General features: G+C 49.6%; 1 protein-coding gene across 8 annotated transcripts in view; it reads right to left on the bottom strand.

Moving 5' to 3' along the window:
* EIF4G1 (eukaryotic translation initiation factor 4 gamma 1) overlaps positions 1-19,148 on the bottom strand; it is a 723,480-nt gene that overhangs the window by 162,018 nt on the left and 542,314 nt on the right. For all 8 annotated transcript variants that reach the window (XM_069212975.1, XM_069212971.1, XM_069212974.1 and 5 more), the window contains 2 exons: positions 8,491-8,650; positions 6,369-6,487 (listed from right to left, as the gene is read on the bottom strand). In XM_069212975.1, the coding sequence (XP_069069076.1) occupies positions 6,369-6,487; positions 8,491-8,650 (279 nt within the window). The remainder of the gene's footprint in view (positions 1-6,368; positions 6,488-8,490; positions 8,651-19,148) is intronic.

Below are 19,148 nucleotides of genomic sequence, written 5' to 3'. Positions count from 1 at the left end.
ACGACAACTGCCTTGGCTCCAGAAACTCACCGGCCTGTCTCCTGCCTTCCAAAGATCCTGCTCCAGCGACGCCTTCCAAAGGGACCAGCGACCTCGACATCCTCTGAGGACTGCCCCTGCTTCGAAAAGACAAGAAACTCCCGAGGACAGCGGACCTGCTCCAAGAAAGGCTGCAACTTTGTTTCCAGCAGCCTTGAAAGAACCCTGCAAGCTCCCCGCAAGAAGCGTGAGACTTGCTGTAGGAAGTTGGCTCTGTATGTGCTATTTCAAAGTAAGGAATAGCATGCACAGAGTCCAAGGGTTCCCCTTAGAGGTAAAATAGTGGTAAAAATAGATAATACTAATGCTCTATTTTGTGGTAGTGTGGTCGAGCAGTAGGCTTATCCAAGGAGTAGTGTTAAGCATTTGTTGTACATACACATAGGCAATAAATGAGGTACACACACTCAGAGACAAATCCAGCCAATAGGTTTTTGTATAGAAAAATATCTTTTCTTAGTTTATTTTAAGAACCACAGGTTCAAATTCTACATGTAATATCTCATTCGAAAGGTATTGCAGGTAAGTACTTTAGGAACTTCAAATCATCAAAATTGCATGTATACTTTTCAAGTTATTCACAAATAGCTGTTTTAAAAGTGGACACTTAGTGCAATTTTCACAGTTCCTAGGGGAGGTAAGTATTTGTTAGGTTAACCAGGTAAGTAAGACACTTACAGGGCTTAGTTCTTGGTCCAAGGTAGCCCACCGTTGGGGGTTCAGAGCAACCCCAAAGTCACCACACCAGCAGCTCAGGGCCGGTCAGGTGCAGAGTTCAAAGTGGTGCCCAAAACACATAGGCTAGAATGGAGAGAAGGGGGTGCCCCGGTTCCGGTCTGCTTGCAGGTAAGTACCCGCGTCTTCGGAGGGCAGACCAGGGGGGTTTTGTAGGGCACCGGGGGGGACACAAGCCCACACAGAAATTTCACCCTCAGCGGCGCGGGGGCGGCCGGGTGCAGTGTAGAAACAAGCGTCGGGTTCGCAATGTTAGTCTATGAGAGATCTCGGGATCTCTTCAGCGCTGCAGGCAGGCAAGGGGGGGGGTTCCTCGGGGAAACCTCCACTTGGGCAAGGGAGAGGGACTCCTGGGGGTCACTTCTCCAGTGAAAGTCCGGTCCTTCAGGTCCTGGGGGCTGCGGGTGCAGGGTCTCTCCCAGGCGTCGGGACTTTAGGTTCAAAGAGTCGCGGTCAGGGGAAGCCTCGGGATTCCCTCTGCAGGCGGCGCTGTGGGGGCTCAGGGGGGACAGGTTTTTGTACTCACAGTCTTAGAGTAGTCCTGGGGTCCCTCCTGAGGTGTTGGATCGCCACCAGCCGAGTCGGGGTCGCCGGGTGCAGTGTTGCAAGTTTCACGCTTCTTGCGGGGAGCTTGCAGGGTTCTTTAAAGCTGCTGGAAACAAAGTTGCAGCTTTTCTTGGAGCAGGTCCGCTGTCCTCGGGAGTTTCTTGTCTTTTCGAAGTAGGGGCAGTCCTCAGAGGATGTCGAGGTCGCTGGTCCCTTTGGAAGGCGTCGCTGGAGCAGGATCTTTGGAAGGCAGGAGACAGGCCGGTGAGTTTCTGGAGCCAAGGCAGTTGTCGTCTTCTGGTCTTCCGCTGCAGGGGTTTTCAGCTGGGCAGTCCTCCTTCTTGTAGTTGCAGGAATCTAATTTTCTAGGGTTCAGGGTAGCCCTTAAATACTAAATTTAAGGGCGTGTTTAGGTCTGGGGGGTTAGTAGCCAATGGCTACTAGCCCTGAGGGTGGGTACACCCTCTTTGTGCCTCCTCCCAAGGGGAGGGGGTCACAATCCTAACCCTATTGGGGGAATCCTCCATCTGCAAGATGGAGGATTTCTAAAAGTTAGAGTCACCTCAGCTCAGGACACCTTAGGGGCTGTCCTGACTGGCCAGTGACTCCTCCTTATTATTCTCATTATTTTCTCCGGCCTTGCCGCCAAAAGTGGGGGCCGGGCCGGAGGGGGCGGGCAACTCCACTAGCTGGAGTGTCCTGCTGGGTTGGCACAAAGGAGGTGAGCCTTTGAGGCTCACCGCCAGGTGTGACAATTCCTGCCTGGGAGAGGTGTTAGCATCTCCACCCAGTGCAGGCTTTGTTACTGGCCTCAGAGTGACAAAGGCACTCTCCCCATGGGGCCAGCAACATGTCTCGGTTTGTGGCAGGCTGCTAAAACTAGTCAGCCTACACAGATAGTCGGTTAGGTTTCAGGGGGCACCTCTAAGGTGCCCTCTGTGGTGTGTTTTACAATAAAATGTACACTGGCATCAGTGTGCATTTATTGTGCTGAGAAGTTTGATACCAAACTTCCCAGTTTTCAGTGTAGCCATTATGGTGCTGTGGAGTTCGTGTTTGACAAACTCCCAGACCATATACTCTGATGGCTACCCTGCACTTACAATGTCTAAGGTTTTGTTTAGACACTGCAGGGGTACCATGCTCATGCACTGGTACCCTCACCTATGGTATAGTGCACCCTGCCTTAGGGCTGTAAGGCCTGCTAGAGGGGTGTCTTACCTATACTGCATAGGCAGTGAGAGGCTGGCATGGCACCCTGAGGGGAGTGCCATGTCGACTTACTCGTTTTGTCCTCACTAGCACACACAAGCTGGCAAGCAGGGTGTCTGTGCTGAGTGAGGGGTCTCCAGGGTGGCATAAGACATGCTGCAGCCCTTAGAGACCTTCCTTGGCATCAGGGCCCTTGGTACTAGAAGTACCAGTTACAAGGGACTTATCTGGATGCCAGGGTCTGCCAATTGGGGATACAAAAGTACAGGTTAGGGAAAGAACACTGGTGCTGGGGCCTGGTTAGCAGGCCTCAGCACACTTTCAATTGTAAACATAGCATCAGCAAAGGCAAAAAGTCAGGGGGCAACCATGCCAAGGAGGCATTTCCTTACACTTGCAACACTGCACCCGGCGACCCCGACTCGGCTGGTGGAGATCCGACACCTCAGGAGGGACCCCAGGACTACTCTGATACTGTGAGTACCAAAACCTGTCCCCCCTGAGCCCCCACAGCGCCGCCTGCAGAGGGAATCCCGAGGCTTCCCCTGACCGCGACTCTTTGAATCCAAAGTCCCGACGCCTGGAAAAGACCCTGCACCCGCAGCCCCCAGGACCTGAAGGACCGGACTTTCACTGCAGAAGTGACCCCCAGGAGTCCCTCTCCCTTGCCCAAGTGGAGGTTTCCCAGAGGAAGCCCCCCCTTGCCTGCCTGCAGCGCTGAAGAGATCCCTTGATCTCTCATTAACTTCCATTGCGAACCCGACGCTTGTTCTAACACTGCACCCGGCCGCCCCCGCGCCGCTGAGGGTGAAATTTCTGTGTGGGCTTGTGTCCCCCCCGGTGCCCTACAAAACCCCCCTGGTCTGCCCTCCGAAGACGCGGGTACTTACCTGCAAGCAGACCGGAACCGGGGCACCCCCTTCTCTCCATTCTAGCCTATGCGTTTTGGGCACCACTTTGAACTCTGCACCTGACCGGCCCTGAGCTGCTGGTGTGGTGACTTTGGGGTTGCTCTGAACCCCCAACGGTGGGCTACCTTGGACCAAGAACTGAACCCTGTAAGTGTCTTACTTACCTGGTAAAACTAACAAAAACTTACCTCCCCCAGGAACTGTGAAAATTGCACTGTGTCCACTTTTAAAGTAGCTATTTGTGAATAACTTGAAAAGTATACATGCAATTGAAATGATTCAAAGTTCCTAATGTACTTACCTGCAATACCTTTCAAACAAGATATTACATGTTAAATTTGAACCTGTGGTTCTTAAAATAAACTAAGAAAAGATATTTTTCTATAACAAAACCTATTGGCTGGATTTGTCTCTGAGTGTGTGTACCTCATTTATTGTCTATGTGTATGTACAACAAATGCTTAACACTACTCCTTGGATAAGCCTACTGCTCGACCACACTACCACAAAATAGAGCATTAGTATTATCTATTTTTACCACTGTTTTACCTCTAAGGGGAACCCTTGGACTCTGTGCATGCTATTCCTTACTTTGAAATAGCACATACAGAGCCAACTTCCTACAATTGTATTGACCAGTGTACTGCACATTCATTTAAAATGGCTCCCCTGGTCACTTAATATGTATGAGAATTTTTCACACCCAGAGATTCGAAGATAGGCATGATTCCTATGTAAAATGCTGGCGTTGACTCATCTTGCTGCAGTGTGTGCAATGTAACGAGGTGTTTGTTATGACTTTTCCCTCTGAAACTGACTCATCTGCTTTTGTTTGTGTTCTTCTGGGAGATACTTGAGTACATTTCAGTGGACACAGTAGTAGCTTACTAGGAGGCGATGCGAGTTGGCAACACGCCAATGGTTAGCAGCTTGAGCTGCAAACCATGTCAAAAGGCATGCTCGGGCATGGTGACAACATTAGGGCCAGGTCATAACATCTAGGGTCAATAAATATAACCCTGCACTATCAAACCCTATTTACATTAGGGGACAGCTAACACTAGACTCCCTTGTCACCTAGTCCCAACCCACAAGCTATTGGAGAACACAGACCTCATGAGAGGAAAGTAAAAGAATAGATGCTATGAGATCGCCAGTGGCTTGCCTGTATATGGTGGGGGTGAAGGAGGTGGAAAGACAGGAGAGGAGGGCTGGTAGCCTTGTCTATAGTCTTCCTTTCAGGCAGGAATGGCATGTTTAAAACATCTTCAAAGCTAAGCTACTGTTTAGATGAAGTGGAAGCCTTGGGCAGAATTAGTCCAGTTTCATCTTGGATATGAATTTTCTTCTAGCAGTGTCCAATTTCTCCTGTAACTTGTGCAGGAATGGTTTCACCGGTGGTTTTGGGTCAGCTTGGACCTCAGCTTCGATAGCTTCGGCACCGCAGCTTTCGGCTTCAAATGCCAGCTGCCAGCTCGGCACTGAAGGTCAAGACCATGCAGATTGCTGTTCTTTGCCAGATGAACTATGCAGACTGTTTCGGCTTGGAATGTGCTTTCGGCACCAAAGCAGTTTTGGCCAGATGTCCATAGCAATTTTTAGGTGCCAACCAATGGTTGTCAGTAGTGGTGGACCCAAATGTTTTTTGGAAGGATGTGTCTAGTGGATCAGGGAAGGGGCGTTGTACTCAAGGGCTGCTGAGCTGGCATAATGTCCTCCATTTTAAAGTCAACCTCAAGCGCGGAGCAGGAACTTTCGCCAATAGAGATGGCTTCTTCGGCTGATGGATGCTCCTCCCCGTACAACCACAGAGTCATGTTTGGAGCTAAATGACTTGCATGCGTCGCATCTGCTTCCCTGTGCTGGGGGAACAAGCATAAGTTGCAAACAGAGTGCTGTCATACAGGGGTACTTCATGTGGCAACCAGGCTGTACCTAAAAGATGTCCGATCCATCACGTTGGGCATTGTCGAGAACTGCGATGGAGTTTGAAAGTGGACAAAGGGCGGTGCCCATATCAGCTGTCGTCAAAGTATCAAGCCAGCGAGGATTTACATCAATGCACAGATGGAAAAACACAATGGGAAGCAATACTAATGGAAAAGCTTGGAGGTGGAGCAAAGATCAAACCATGATAGAGTTGAAAACTGACTGAAGACACATCCGAGCCAGGCAATGGAGAGAAAACAATCTAACAATGAGTAAATGCCCATGTGCATGATCACCAAGAGAAGTCGTCACTACCTCGTGGCTCAAAAAAACTCTTCCTAGAAAAACTTGCATCCGTCTGGGCCAAACCCTAGACGGCAGGAGCATGCCGAACATGTGAATCTACAGCCACACACATGCCTTAAACTGATCTTTTCATCAAATTAGACTCAAACATGCTTAACTTGACACTATTTTCAATCTGAGTAATCTGCTTAACATTATTGCAGAGCCATTAAAAAGATGCTTTAAAGTGTGTTGAACCCTTGGGGATGAAGGTCCAAATAAACCTTCATCAGGAATTATTTTGAAATATTTCGCTGTATACATTATATCTACAGTTCAGTGGGATACTTAGGGGGGAGAGAATGCTGGTCCAGGAGGAAGAAGTTCTATTGAGATCAGTTGTAAGGAAATCAGGGCCTCCCATTCTCCCTTTGGACACCGGTGATGAAAGTTTCCTGGTTTATTGTGGTGAAATGCAGCAAGTGACCACAACCCAAGTAATCTAATGCTAGATCACATCCAATATGAAGTTGCTGCAACCCTGCAGCAGAACAAGCATAGCATTTCACTGGTATGATGAATTAAGCTTTGCAAGGGTTGATTTATGTATCCACTGGTGAAGTTTAAACTGGATGCTTGCCTCACAAAATAGATGTAACATACTTTGAGCAGGAGGAGGCTGAAGTGTACAATCATGGGCTCAAATCATACCTTTGTGATCTTCTGTATCCGGCTGGTGTCGATAGGCCGACTGCCTTTGCTAATAGGCACAGTGTTCCAGCCATCATCAGCCACCTGGCCTCCTCTGCTCCCGCCTCCACCACCACCACCTTAAATAACAATGTAAGACCAATTCTGAATTTATCATTTTACTGGACCATCAGTGCAAAAGCACAACATTAAAGAACATTAACAAATGTTTGAAAATGGCAACTACTAGAACAAAAAAAAACAAAAAAAAAAACTCAGAGGAAAAAATATACCAAGAGTGTCAAGCTTTTATTGAAAACTGGCCTACTTCTAAGCTCTGTACAGGGAGTGCAGAATTATTAGGCAAATTAGTATTTTGACCACATCATCCTCTTTATGCATGTTGTCTTACTCCAAGCTGTATAGGCTCGAAAGCCTACTACCAATTAAGCATATTAGGTGATGTGCATCTCTGTAATGAGAAGGGGTGTGGTCTAATGACATCAACACCCTATATCAGGTGTGCATAATTATAAGGCAACTTCCTTTCCTTTGGCAAAATGGGTCAAAAGAAGGACTTGACAGGCTCAGAAAAGTCAAAAATAGTGAGATATCTTGCAGAGGGATGCAGCACTCTTAAAATTGCAAAGCTTCTGAAGCGTGATCATCGAACAATCAAGCGTTTCATTCAAAATAGTCAACAGGGTCACAAGAAGCGTGTGGAAAAACCAAGGCGCAAAATAACTGCCCATGAACTGAGAAAAGTCAAGCGTGCAGCTGCCACGATGCCACTTGCCACCAGTTTGGCCATATTTCAGAGCTGCAACATCACTGGAGTGCCCAAAAGCACAAGGTGTGCAATACTCAGACATGGCCAAGGTAAGAAAGGCTGAAAGACGACCACCACTGAACAAGACACACAAGCTGAAACGTCAAGACTGGGCCAAGAAATATCTCAAGACTGATTTTTCTAAGGTTTTATGGACTGATGAAATGAGTGAGTCTTGATGGGCCAGATGGATGGGCCCGTGACTGGATTGGTAAAGGGCAGAGAGCTCCAGTCCGACTCAGACGCCAGCAAGGTGGAGGTGGAGTACTGGTTTGGGCTGGTATCATCAAAGATGAGCTTGTGGGGCCTTTTCGGGTTGAGGATGGAGTCAAGCTCAACTCCCAGTCCTACTGCCAGTTCCTGGAAGACACCTTCTTCAAGCAGTGGTACAGGAAGAAGTCTGCATCCTTCAAGAAAAACATGATTTTCATGCAGGACAATGCTCCATCACACGCGTCCAAGTACTCCACAGCGTGGCTGGCAAGAAAGGGTATAAAAGAAGGAAATCTAATGACATGGCCTCCTTGTTCACCTGATCTGAACCCCATTGAGAACCTGTGGTCCATCATCAAATGGGAGATTTACAAGGAGGGAAAACAGTACACCTCTCTGAACAGTGTCTGGGAGGCTGTGGTTGCTGCTGCACGCAATGTTGATGGTGAACAGATCAAAACACTGACAGAATCCATGGATGGCAGGCTTTTGAGTGTCCTTGCAAAGAAAGGTGGCTATATTGGTCACTGATTTGTTGAGATGTTATATTGGTTTCACTGGTAATGAAAAATAATTGAAATGGGTATATATTTTTTTTTGTTAAGTTGCCTAATAATTATGCACAGTGATAGTCACCTGCACACACAGATATCGCCCTAACATAGCTAAAACTAAAAACAAACTAAAAACTACTTCCAAAAATATTCAGCTTTGATATTAATGAGTTTTTTGGGTTCATTGAGAACATGGTTGTTGTTCAATAATAAAATTAATCCTCAAAAATACAACTTGCCTAATAATTCTGCACTTCCTGTATAAAACCTTCATATTTAAAAAAAAAAGTTCAACAGCCCTGCTGATCAAGACATGAGTCTAAGTTTCTTGTATACCAGTAAAATTGATTGCTAGATTTGCAGGGATACACAGGTGTAAAATAACTTTTTTGTTAATATAAAAGAGGAAGCCTATGCAGTCTTGGGACTTCATCCTGTGAAACTGTTTCATATAGGGTTTACAGTTCTAGTCAGCTCTCCTGTCAGTGCATCAAAAGATCCTTTGGGCACCATTCTAAAATAGCTTGCAATATACAGGTATACTAACCAGATCCCTGACGCCCTGGAGGTTCCCGCCTTTTGTCAGGCTTGATTGACATCAGATTATGCACTTTGATGGCCTCTCGTTGCTCTTCCAACTGAGCTTCTTTGTGGATTTGATCAATGGTCTTGGGGCCTTGTTCACCTCTTCGGGGCACCCATTTGCACTGAAACAAAAGTTACATAAAAAAATGGTAAATGTTTTTATAATAATTGGTTGCACACTGGAACACTACTGGGAAATCCAAAGTGTTCTGCTCATCTCACACCCATACTGCCAAATAAACATACTGGTTGTCTTCCAGCTCAAGAAGGAATGCGCCACTCTCACCACCAATCAGCCACCGGTCTATCTGTGCTACAATGCAGCGGTGTATGTCCACATCCATTTGCATTTGAGGAGGCTGCCTTTGCCTGGTAGACAGGTGTTACCAGCACCTGGAACAGCTCACATTTAGTAGCTTTGCTGCATTTAAAAGATCAAGATGTTCTGGGCAGATCTGAAGACATGAGTCATGGCTGGAGGCTAAAACAGCAATTTCTAAGCCAGGGGTATCAGATGCTGGCCTGGTGTGTGGTGGACACCTATGGTGTTTGCACCTTATACCAGGCCCAGGCAACTCCTATTAGTGAGTGAGACAGTATAGAAAGCCAGAGCTCTTTAGTAGTAGCTCTGGTGAGCAGCCAAGACTTATCTAGGAGGAGTGTAAAAGCACCTGCAATAACACAGCAAACACACAGTAACTAATCACACCTAAAAGGAACCACACAGTGTTACAAAAATAAAGGTACTTTATTACAGTAGCACTGGTCTAGATCACCTATAGGCAGTCTCCAAACTGGAGGTAAGTATACTGTATATTACACACACACATACACAGTAATTATTAGGATTTAGCATATAGAAACAAAAACCATTTGCAAGAAATAGAAGAAAATAGCTAGAAAACAGTGCAAACAGCGATAGACAAATTGTGACCCAAACCATATGCTAAAAAAATGTGATGCGAATGTATAGTGGAATAAATAGAGGGGAGCTAGGGGAACTAGGAAAACCAAAGCTAAGTGCCAGTGCCCCCCAGCGACCAGGAAGAAAGGAGTAAGTTACTGGATTTTCCCCAAACCACCCACAAGGACTGAAAAGAAGATAATGCAACACTCAGACAAGACTGCAAGAAACCAGCGGTCGATTCCTGAGAATGAAGACCTGAAAATAAAGGAGACCAAGTTCAGAAGTCGCAGGAGTGTCTGGTGATGGCAGGAGCCACTACCCACTTGTTTCTGGTTGCTGGAGTTGGTACACGGTAGGACAAAGACTCTTAGCAATGCAGACCTGGAGTCTGTGAAGAGTTCCTGGAGGATGCAGTCGACGTCCCATACCAGATGGAAGATTGCAGTCTGTTTGTGGTGTGGAAAAGCCACCAATAAATCTTGGCGAAGGCAAGAGTCACAGGAGAAGAAAAGTGCAGCTGCCGGAGACCAGCGAGGTCCAGGGGGACTCAACCCACAGAAGGGAGTCTCAGGGGACCCTCAGCAATGCAGAGGTCACAGAAGAAAAGGCAGCCCCCACAGGAGACCCACTGGAAGAGTACCCAGGAGTCTGAGGAGCCCACGCAGCACAACTGAAGGGTCCCTCGCCACAGGAGAAGCACACAGAGCCTGATAATCCCTTGGAGAAGAGGCCAATAAGCCTTGGCAGCTGCAAGAGATGCAGTGCATGGGGTTACTGTCCTGCATGGGCAGGCCAAGGCTCACCTCCAAGTATGGACAGCTGGCAGGAAGGATCAAGTGGACCACTCCAAACCACCACCCGTGATTCGGGATCCCCGTAGCTCAGGATGAGAGATCCATGCAGCCGGTCCTCGTTGCGGTTGGTGCCTGGAGATACAGGGGAGTGACTCCTTCACTCAATGGGAGATTCTTTATTCCTTCTCATGCAGGCTGAAGACATGCCACCCTCAGAGGATACGCAGCTGGGGAAATGTTGCAGAAACTGGAAGGAGCCTTGGAAACAATGTTGCAAGCAGAGTCCTCTTCGTGGATGCAGATTGTGGGTTCCTGGAGGGTTGAGTCGCAGTTCCAGTGGCTAGAAGTAGAGGCTGCAGATCAGTCCTGCTGGAATCTTGCAAGCCGTATTTGAGGACTCACCCAAGAGGGAAACCCCTAAATAGCCCTGGATGGGGGACTGGTCACCTGGCCAGGAGACCACCTATCAGGAGGGGGCTCTGACGTCACCTTCGTCACCTGGCCACTCAGATGCTCCCAGAGGCCTCTACCCACCTTGGATTCAAGATGGCAGACTCAAGGGACCCTCTGGAGGAGCTCTGGGCACCACCCCTGGGGTGGTAATGGCCAGAGGAGTTGTCACTCCTCTTTCCACTGTCCAGTTTTTCTCCAGAGCAGGGACTGGAGGTGCCTGAACCGGTGCAGACTGGTTTATGCAACTTCAAAACATACTATTTCCAAGGGGAAAGGGTGTTACTTTCCTCACCCAAAGGAAATCCTTTGTTCTGCCTTTCAGGGCTTGATCGGATCAAGCAGCAGGAAACCTATCCGAGGGGTGGCAGCAGCTTGGACTGCATGGAAAACCCCAAAATGCTGGTAGGACCAATGCCGGGAGTCCTCTAAGGAGCCCCAAGAGTGCATGGAATGATACTTCCAATACTGGCAACAGTATTGGAGTAAGATTCCAACATGTTTGATACCAAACACGCCCAGGTTCGGAGTTACCATTATGTAGCTGGACATAGGTAGTGACCCATATCCAGTACACAAGTAAAATGGCATCCCCGCACTCTCGAAGGCCATGAAAATGGAGCTGGAGGTCGTGGGGGCACCTCTGCTCATACAGGGGTGCCCACACACAGAGGTACCTGCACCCTGCCTTCTGGGCTAGGAGGGCCTACCATAGGGGAGACTTAGTTACCTGGTGCATTGACCTTTGGTGAAAAAGGGTGCATGTACCCTTTCACGCAGGCCTGCAAATACACTTTACATGGGCTCCCCATGGGTGGCATAATACATGCTGCAACCCATGGGGGACCCTTGGTACCCAAATGCCCTGGGTACCATATACGAGGGACTTATATGGGGGCACCAGTATGCCAAATGTGGGGTGTGTGGTCCAAGCAACCAAGTTTAAAGGGAGAGAGCATAGGTCACCGGAGTCCTAGGTAGCAGGATCCAAGTGAACACAGTCAAAACACACTGACATCAGGCCAAAAAAAAAAGGGGGTAACCATGCTAAATAGAGGCTACTTTCCTACATCCCCCCACCCAATGATGTGGAATAGTTGAAGGAAGCTGAGAACTTGGGAACCCCAAGAGATGAACAGCTAAGGGGACAAACAGCAGAACAACCAGGAGAGCAGAGTTAAGTTACCTGGTCTCCCCAAGGACTAACAAGGGGACTTGGAAAAGAAAGACTGCAAGACCACAGCCAGTCCAGTGGAACCCAACAGTGGATTCTGGAAGAAGAAAACCTGCAAGAGAAGGTGTAAGGAAATGCCTCCTTGGCATGGTTACTGTAAAGAAATGGCTCCCTGTTGCAGTTACCCCCCACTTTTTGCCTGATACTGATGCTGACTTGACTGAGAAGAGTGCTGGGACCCTGCTAACCAGGCCCCAGCACCAGTGTTCCTTCACCTAAAATGTACCATTGTATCCACAATTGGCACACCCTGGCATTCAGATAAGTCCCTTGTAACTGGTACTGCTAGTACCAAGGGCCCTGATGCCAAGGAAGGTCTCTAAGGGCTGCAGCATGTCTTATGCCACCCTAGAGACCCCTCACTCAGCACAGACACACTGCTTACAAGCCTGTGTGTGCTAGTGAGAACAAAATGAGTAAGTCGACATGGCACTCCCCTCAGGGTGCCATGCCAGCCTCTCACTGCCTATGCAGTATAGGTAAGACACCCCTCTAGCAGGCCTTACAGCCCTAAGGCAGGGTGCACTATACCATAGGTGAGGGTACCAGTGCATGAGCACTGTGCCCCTACAGTGTCTAAACAAAACCTTAGACATTGTAAGTGCAGGGTAGCCATAGGAGTATATGGTCTGGGAGTCTGTTTTACACGAACTCCACAGCACCATAATGGCTACACTGAAAACTGGGAAGTTTGGTATCAAACTTCTCAGCACAATAAATGCACACTGATGCCAGTGTACATTTTATTGCAAAACACACCCCAGAGGGCACCTTAGAGGTGCCCCCTGAAACTTAACCGACTGTCTGTGTAGGCTGACTAGTTCCAGCAGCCTGCCACACCAGAGACATGTTGCTGGCCCCATGGGGAGAGTGCCTTTGTCACTCTGAGGCTAGTAACAAAGCCTGCACTGGGTGGAGATGCTAACACCTCCCCCAGGCAGGAGCTGTGACACCTGGCGGTGAGCCTCAAAGGCTCACCCCTTTGTCACAGCCCAGCAGGGCACTCCAGCTTAGTGGAGTTGCCCGCCCCCTCCGGCCACGGCCCCCACTTTTGGCGGCAAGGCTGGAGGGAACAAAGAAAGCAGCAAGGAGGAGTCACTGGCCAGTCAGGACAGCCCCTAAGGTGTCCTGAGCTGAGGTGACTGACTTTTAGAAATCCTCCATCTTGCAGATGGAGGATTCCCCCAATAGGGTTAGGATTGTGACCCCCTCCCCTTGGGAGGAGGCACAAAGAGGGTGTACCCACCCTCAGGGCTAGTAGCCATTGGCTACTAACCCCCCAGACCTAAACACGCCCTTAAATTTAGTATTTAAGGGCTACCCTGAACCCTAGAAAATTAGATTCCTGCAACAACAAGAAGAAGGACTGCCCAGCTGAAAACCCCTGCAGAGGAAGACCAGAAGACGACAACTGCCTTGGCTCCAGAAACTCACCGGCCTGTCTGTGCCTTCCAAAGAACTCTGCTCCAGCGACGCTTTCCAAAGGGACCAGCTTTCTGAGGACTGCCCTGCTTCGACGACGACAAGAAACTCCCGAGGACAGCGGACCTGCTCCAAAAAGACTGCAACTTTGTTTCAAGAAGCAGCTTTAAAGAACCCTGCAACTCCCCGCAAGAAGCGTGAGACTTGCAACACTGCACCCGGCGACCCCGACTCGGCTGGTGGAGAACCAACACCTCAGGGAGGACCCCCGGACTACTCTACGACTGTGAGTACCAAAACCTGTCCCCCCTGAGCCCCCACAGCGCCGCCTGCAGAGGGAATCCCGAGGCTTCCCCTGACCGCGACTCTCTGAAACCTAAGTCCCGACGCCTGGAAAAGACCCTGCACCCGCAGCCCCCAGGACCTGAAGGACCGGACTTTCACTGCAGAAGTGACCCCCAGGAGTCCCTCTCCCTTGCCCAAGTGGAGGTTTCCCCGAGGAAGCCCCCCCCTTGCCTGCCTGCAGCGCTGAAAAGATCCCTTGATCTCTCATTGACTAACATTGCGAACCCAACGCTTGTTCTAACACTGCACCCGGCCGCCCCCGCGCCGCTGAGGGTGAAATTTCTGTGTGGGCTTGTGTCCCCCCCGGTGCCCTACAAAACCCCCTGGTCTGCCTTCCGAAGACGCGGGTACTTACCTGCAAGCAGACCGGAACCGGGGCACCCCCTTCTCTCCATTCTAGCCTATGCGTTTTGGGCACCACTTTGAACTCTGCACCTGACCGGCCCTGAGCTGCTGGTGTGGTAACTTTGGGGTTGCTCTGAACCCCCAACGGTGGGCTACCTTGGACCAAGAACTGAACCCTGTAAGTGTCTTACTTACCTGGTAAAACTAACAAAATCTTACCTCCCCCAGGAACTGTGAAAATTGCACGGTGTCCACTTTTAAAATAGCTATTTGTGAATAACTTGAAAAGTATACATGCAATTGAAGTAATTCAAAGTTCCTAATGTACTTACCTGCAATACCTTTCAAACAAGATATTACATGTTAAAGTTGAACCTGTGGTTCTTAAAATAAACTAAGAAAAGATATTTTTCTATAACAAAACCTATTGGCTGGATTTGTCTCTGAGTGTGTGTACCTCATTTATTGTCTATGTGTATGTACAACAAATGCTTAACACTACTCCTTGGATAAGCCTACTGCTCGACCACACTACCACAAAATAGAGCATTAGTATTATCTATTTTTACCACTGTTTTACCTCTAAGGGGAACCCTTGGACTCTGTGCATGCTATTCCTTACTTTGAAATAGCACATACAGAGCCAACTTCCTACAGTTACCCCCTGACTTTTTGCCTTTGCTGATGCTATGTTTTGAATTGAAAGTGTGCTGAGGCCTGCTAACCAGGTGTAGGAAGTTGGCTCTGTATGTGCTATTTCAAAGTAAGGAATAGCATGCACAGAGTCCAAGGGTTCCCCTTAGAGGTAAAATAGTGGTAAAAATAGATAACACCAATGCTCTATTTTGTGGTAGTGTGGTCGAGCAGTAGGCTTATCCAAGGAGTAGTGTTAAGCATTTGTTGTACATACACATAGACAATAAATGAGGTACACACACTCAGAGACAAATCCAGCCAATAGGTTTTGTTATAGAAAAATATCTTTTCTTAGTTTATTTTAAGAACCACAGGTTCAAATTTAACATGTAATATCTTGTTTGAAAGGTATTGCAGGTAAGTACATTAGGAACTTTGAATTACTTCAATTGCATGTATACTTTTCAAGTTATTCACAAATAGCTATTTTAAAAGTGGACACCGTGCAATTTTCACAGTTCCTGGGGGAGGTAAGATTTTGTTAGTTTTACCAGGTAAGTAAGACACTTACAGGGTTCAGTTCTTGGTCCAAGGTAGCCCACCGTTGGGGGTTCAGAGCAACCCCAAAGTCACCACACCAGCAGCTCAGGGCCGGTCAGGTGCAGAGTTCAAAGTGGTGCCCAAAACGCATAGGCTTCAATGGAGAGAAGGGGGTGCCCCGGTTCCGGTCTGCTTGCAGGTAAGTACCCGCGTCTTCGGAGGGCAGTCCAGGGGGGTTTTGTAGGGCACCGGGGGGGACACAAGCCCACACAGAAATTTCACCCTCAGCGGCGCGGGGGCGGCCGGGTGCAGTGTTAGAACAAGCGTCGGGTTCGCAATGTAAGTAAATGAGAGATCAAGGGATCTCTTAGGCGCTGCAGTCAGGCAAGGGGGGGCTTCCTCGGGGAAACCTCCACTTGGGTAAGGGAGAGGGACTCGTGGGGGTCACTTCTGCAGTGAAAGTCCAGTCCTTCAGGTCCTGGGGGCTGCGGGTGCAGGGTCTTTTCCAGGCGTCGGGACTTAGGTTTCAGAGAGTCGCGGTCAGGGGAAGCCTCGGGATTCCCTCTGCAGGCGGCGCTGTGGGGGCTCAGGGGGGACAGGTTTTGGTACACAGTCGTAGAGTAGTCCGGGGGTCCTCCCTGAGGTGTTGGTTCTCCACCAGCCGAGTCGGGGTCGCCGGGTGCAGTGTTGCAAGTCTCACGCTTCTTGCGGGGAGGTTGCAGGGTTCTTTAAAGCTGCTTCTTGAAACAAAGTTGCAGTCTTTTTGGAGCAGGTCCGCTGTCCTCGGGAGTTTCTTGTCGTCGTCGAAGCAGGGCAGTCCTCAGAGGATGCAGAGGTCGCTGGTCCCTTTGGAAAGCGTCGCTGGAGCAGAGTTCTTTGGAAGGCAGGAGACAGGCCGGTGAGTTTCTGGAGCCAAGGCAGTTGTTGTCTTCTGGTCTTCCTCTGCAGGGGTTTTCAGCTGGGCAGTCCTTCTTGTTGTTGCAGGAATCTAATTTTCTAGGGTTCAGGGTAGCCCTTAAATACTAAATTTAAGGGCGTGTTTAGGTCTGGGGGGTTAGTAGCCAATGGCTACTAGCCCTGAGGGTGAGTACACCCTCTTTGTGCCTCCTCCCAAGGGGAGGGGGTCACATCCCTAATCCTATTGGGGGAATCCTCCATCTGCAAGATGGAGGATTTCTAAAAGTTAGAGTCACCTCAGCTCAGGACACCTTAGGGGCTGTCCTGACTGGCCAGTGACTCCTCCTTGTTATTCTCATTATTTTCTCCGGCCTTGCCGCCAAAAGTGGGGGCCGGGGCCGGAGGGGGCGGGCAACTCCACTAGCTGGAGTGTCCTGCGGTGCTGTGACAAAGGGGTGAGCCTTTGAGGCTCACCGCCAGGTGTTACAGCTCCTGCCTGGGGGAGGTGTTAGCATCTCCACCCAGTGCAGGCTTTGTTACTGGCCTCAGAGTGACAAAGGCACTCTCCCCATGGGGCCAGCAACATGTCTCTAGTGTGGCAGGCTGCTGGAACTAGTCAGCCTACACAGACAGTCGGTTAAGTTTCAGGGGGCACCTCTAAGGTGCCCTCTGAGGTGTATTTTGCAATAAAATGTACACTGGCATCAGTGTGCATTTATTGTGCTGAGAAGTTTGATACCAAACTTCCCAGTTTTCAGTGTAGCCATTATGGTGCTGTGGAGTTCGTGTAAAACAGACTCCCAGACCATATACTCTTATGGCGACCCTGCACTTACAATGTCTAAGGTTTTGCTTAGACACTGTAGGGGTACAGTGCTCATGCACTGGTACCCTCACCTATGGTATAGTGCACCCTGCCTTAGGGCTGTAAGGCCTGCTAGAGGGGTGTCTTACCTATACTGCATAGGCAGTGAGAGGCTGGCATGGCACCCTGAGGGGAGTGCCATGTCGACTTACTCGTTTTTGTCCTCACTAGCACACACAAGCTGGCAAGCAGTGTGTCTGTGCTGAGTGAGAGGTCTCCAGGGTGGCATAAGACATGCTGCAGCCCTTAGAGACCTTCCTTGGCATCAGGGCCCTTGGTACTAGAAGTACCAGTTACAAGGGACTTATCTGGATGCCAGGGTCTGCCAATTGTGGCTACAACAGTACAGGTTAGGGAAAGAACACTGGTGCTGGGGCCTGGTTAGCAGGCCTCAGCACACTTTCAATTGTAAACATAGCATCAGCAAAGGCAAAAAGTCAGGGGGCAACCATGCCAAGGAGGCATTTCCTTACACCAGGCCCCAGCACCAGTGTTCTTTCCCTAACCTGTACTTTTGATTCCACAATTGGCACACCCTGGCATCCAGATAAGTCCCTTGTAACTGGTACCTCTGGTATCAGGGGCCCTGATGCCAGGGAAGGTCTCTAAGGGCTGCAGCATGTATTATGCCACCCTAAGAGACCCCTCACTCAGCACAGACAGACTGCTTACCAGCTTGTGTGTGCTAGTGAGAACAAAACGAGTAAGTCGACATGGCACTCCCCTCAGGGTGCCATCCCAGCCTCTCACTGCCTATGCAGTATAGGTAAGACACCCCTCTAGCAGGCCTTACAGCCCTAAGGCAGGGTGCACTATACCATAGGTGAGGGTACCAGTGCATGAGCACTGTGCCCCTACAGTGTCTAAGCAAAACCTTAGACATTGTAAGTGCAGGGTAGCCATAAGAGTATATGGTCTGGGAGTCTGTCAAACACGAACTCCACAGCACCATAATGGCTACACTGAAAACTGGAAAGTTTGGTATCAAACTTCTCAGCACAATAAATGCACACTGATGCCAGTGTACATTTTATTGTAAAATACACCACAGAGGGCACCTTAGAGGTGCCCCCTGAAACTTAACCGACTATCTGTGTAGGCTGACTGGTTCCAGCAGCCTGCCACACTAGAGACATGTTGCTGGCCCCATGGGGAGAGTGCCTTTGTCACTCTGAGGCCAGTAACAAAGCCTGCACTGGGTGGAGATGCTAACACCTCCCCCAGGCAGGAGCTGTAACACCTGGCGGTGAGCCTCAAAGGCTCACCCCTTTGTCACAGCCCCGCAGGACACTCCAGCTAGTGGAGTTGCCCGCCCCCTCCGGCCCCGGCCCCCACTTTTGCCGGCAAGGCCGGAGAAAATAATGAGAATAACAAGGAGGAGTCACTGGCCAGTCAGGACAGCCCCTAAGGTGTCCTGAGCTGAGGTGACTAACTTTTAGAAATCCTCCATCTTGCAGATGGAGGATTCCCCCAATAGGATTAGGGATGTGACCCCCTCCCCTTGGGAGGAGGCACAAAGAGGGTGTACCCACCCTCAGGGCTAGTAGCCATTGGCTACTAACCCCCCAGACCTAAACACGCCCTTAAACTTAGTATTTAAGGGCTCTCCCTGAACCTAGAAACTAGATTCCTGCAACAAGAAGAAGGACTGCCTAGCTGAAAACCCCTGCAGAGGAAGACCAGAAGACAACAACTGCCTTGGCTCCAGAAACTCACCGGCCTGTCTCCTGCCTTCCAAAGAACTCTGCTCCAGCGACGCCTTCCAAAGGGACCAGCGACCTCTGAATCCTCTGAGGACTGCCCTGCTTCGACGACGACAAGAAACTCCCGAGGACAGCGGACCTGCTCCAAAAAGACTGCAACTTTATCCAAAGGAGCAGCTTTAAAGAACCCTGCAATCTCCCCGCAAGAAGCGTGAGACTTGCAACACTGCACCCGGTGACCCCAACTCGGCTGGTGGAGAACCAACACCTCAGGGAGGACCCCCGGACTACTCTACGACTGCGAGTACCAAAACCTGTCCCCCCTGAGCCCCCACAGCGCCGCCTGCAGAGGGAATCCCGAGGCTTCCACTGACCGCGACTCTCTGAAACCTAAGTCCCGACGCCTGGAAAAGACCCTGCACCTGCAGCCCGCAGGACCTGAAGGACCGGACTTTCACTGCAGAAGTGACCCCCAGGAGTCC

The sequence above is a fragment of the Pleurodeles waltl genome, chromosome 11 (genome assembly GCF_031143425.1).
Source record: "Pleurodeles waltl isolate 20211129_DDA chromosome 11, aPleWal1.hap1.20221129, whole genome shotgun sequence".
Taxonomy (NCBI): Eukaryota; Metazoa; Chordata; class Amphibia; order Caudata; family Salamandridae; genus Pleurodeles; species Pleurodeles waltl.
The sequence above is the reverse complement of the archived record's forward strand: the minus strand, read 5'-3'. Positions and strand labels throughout refer to the sequence as shown.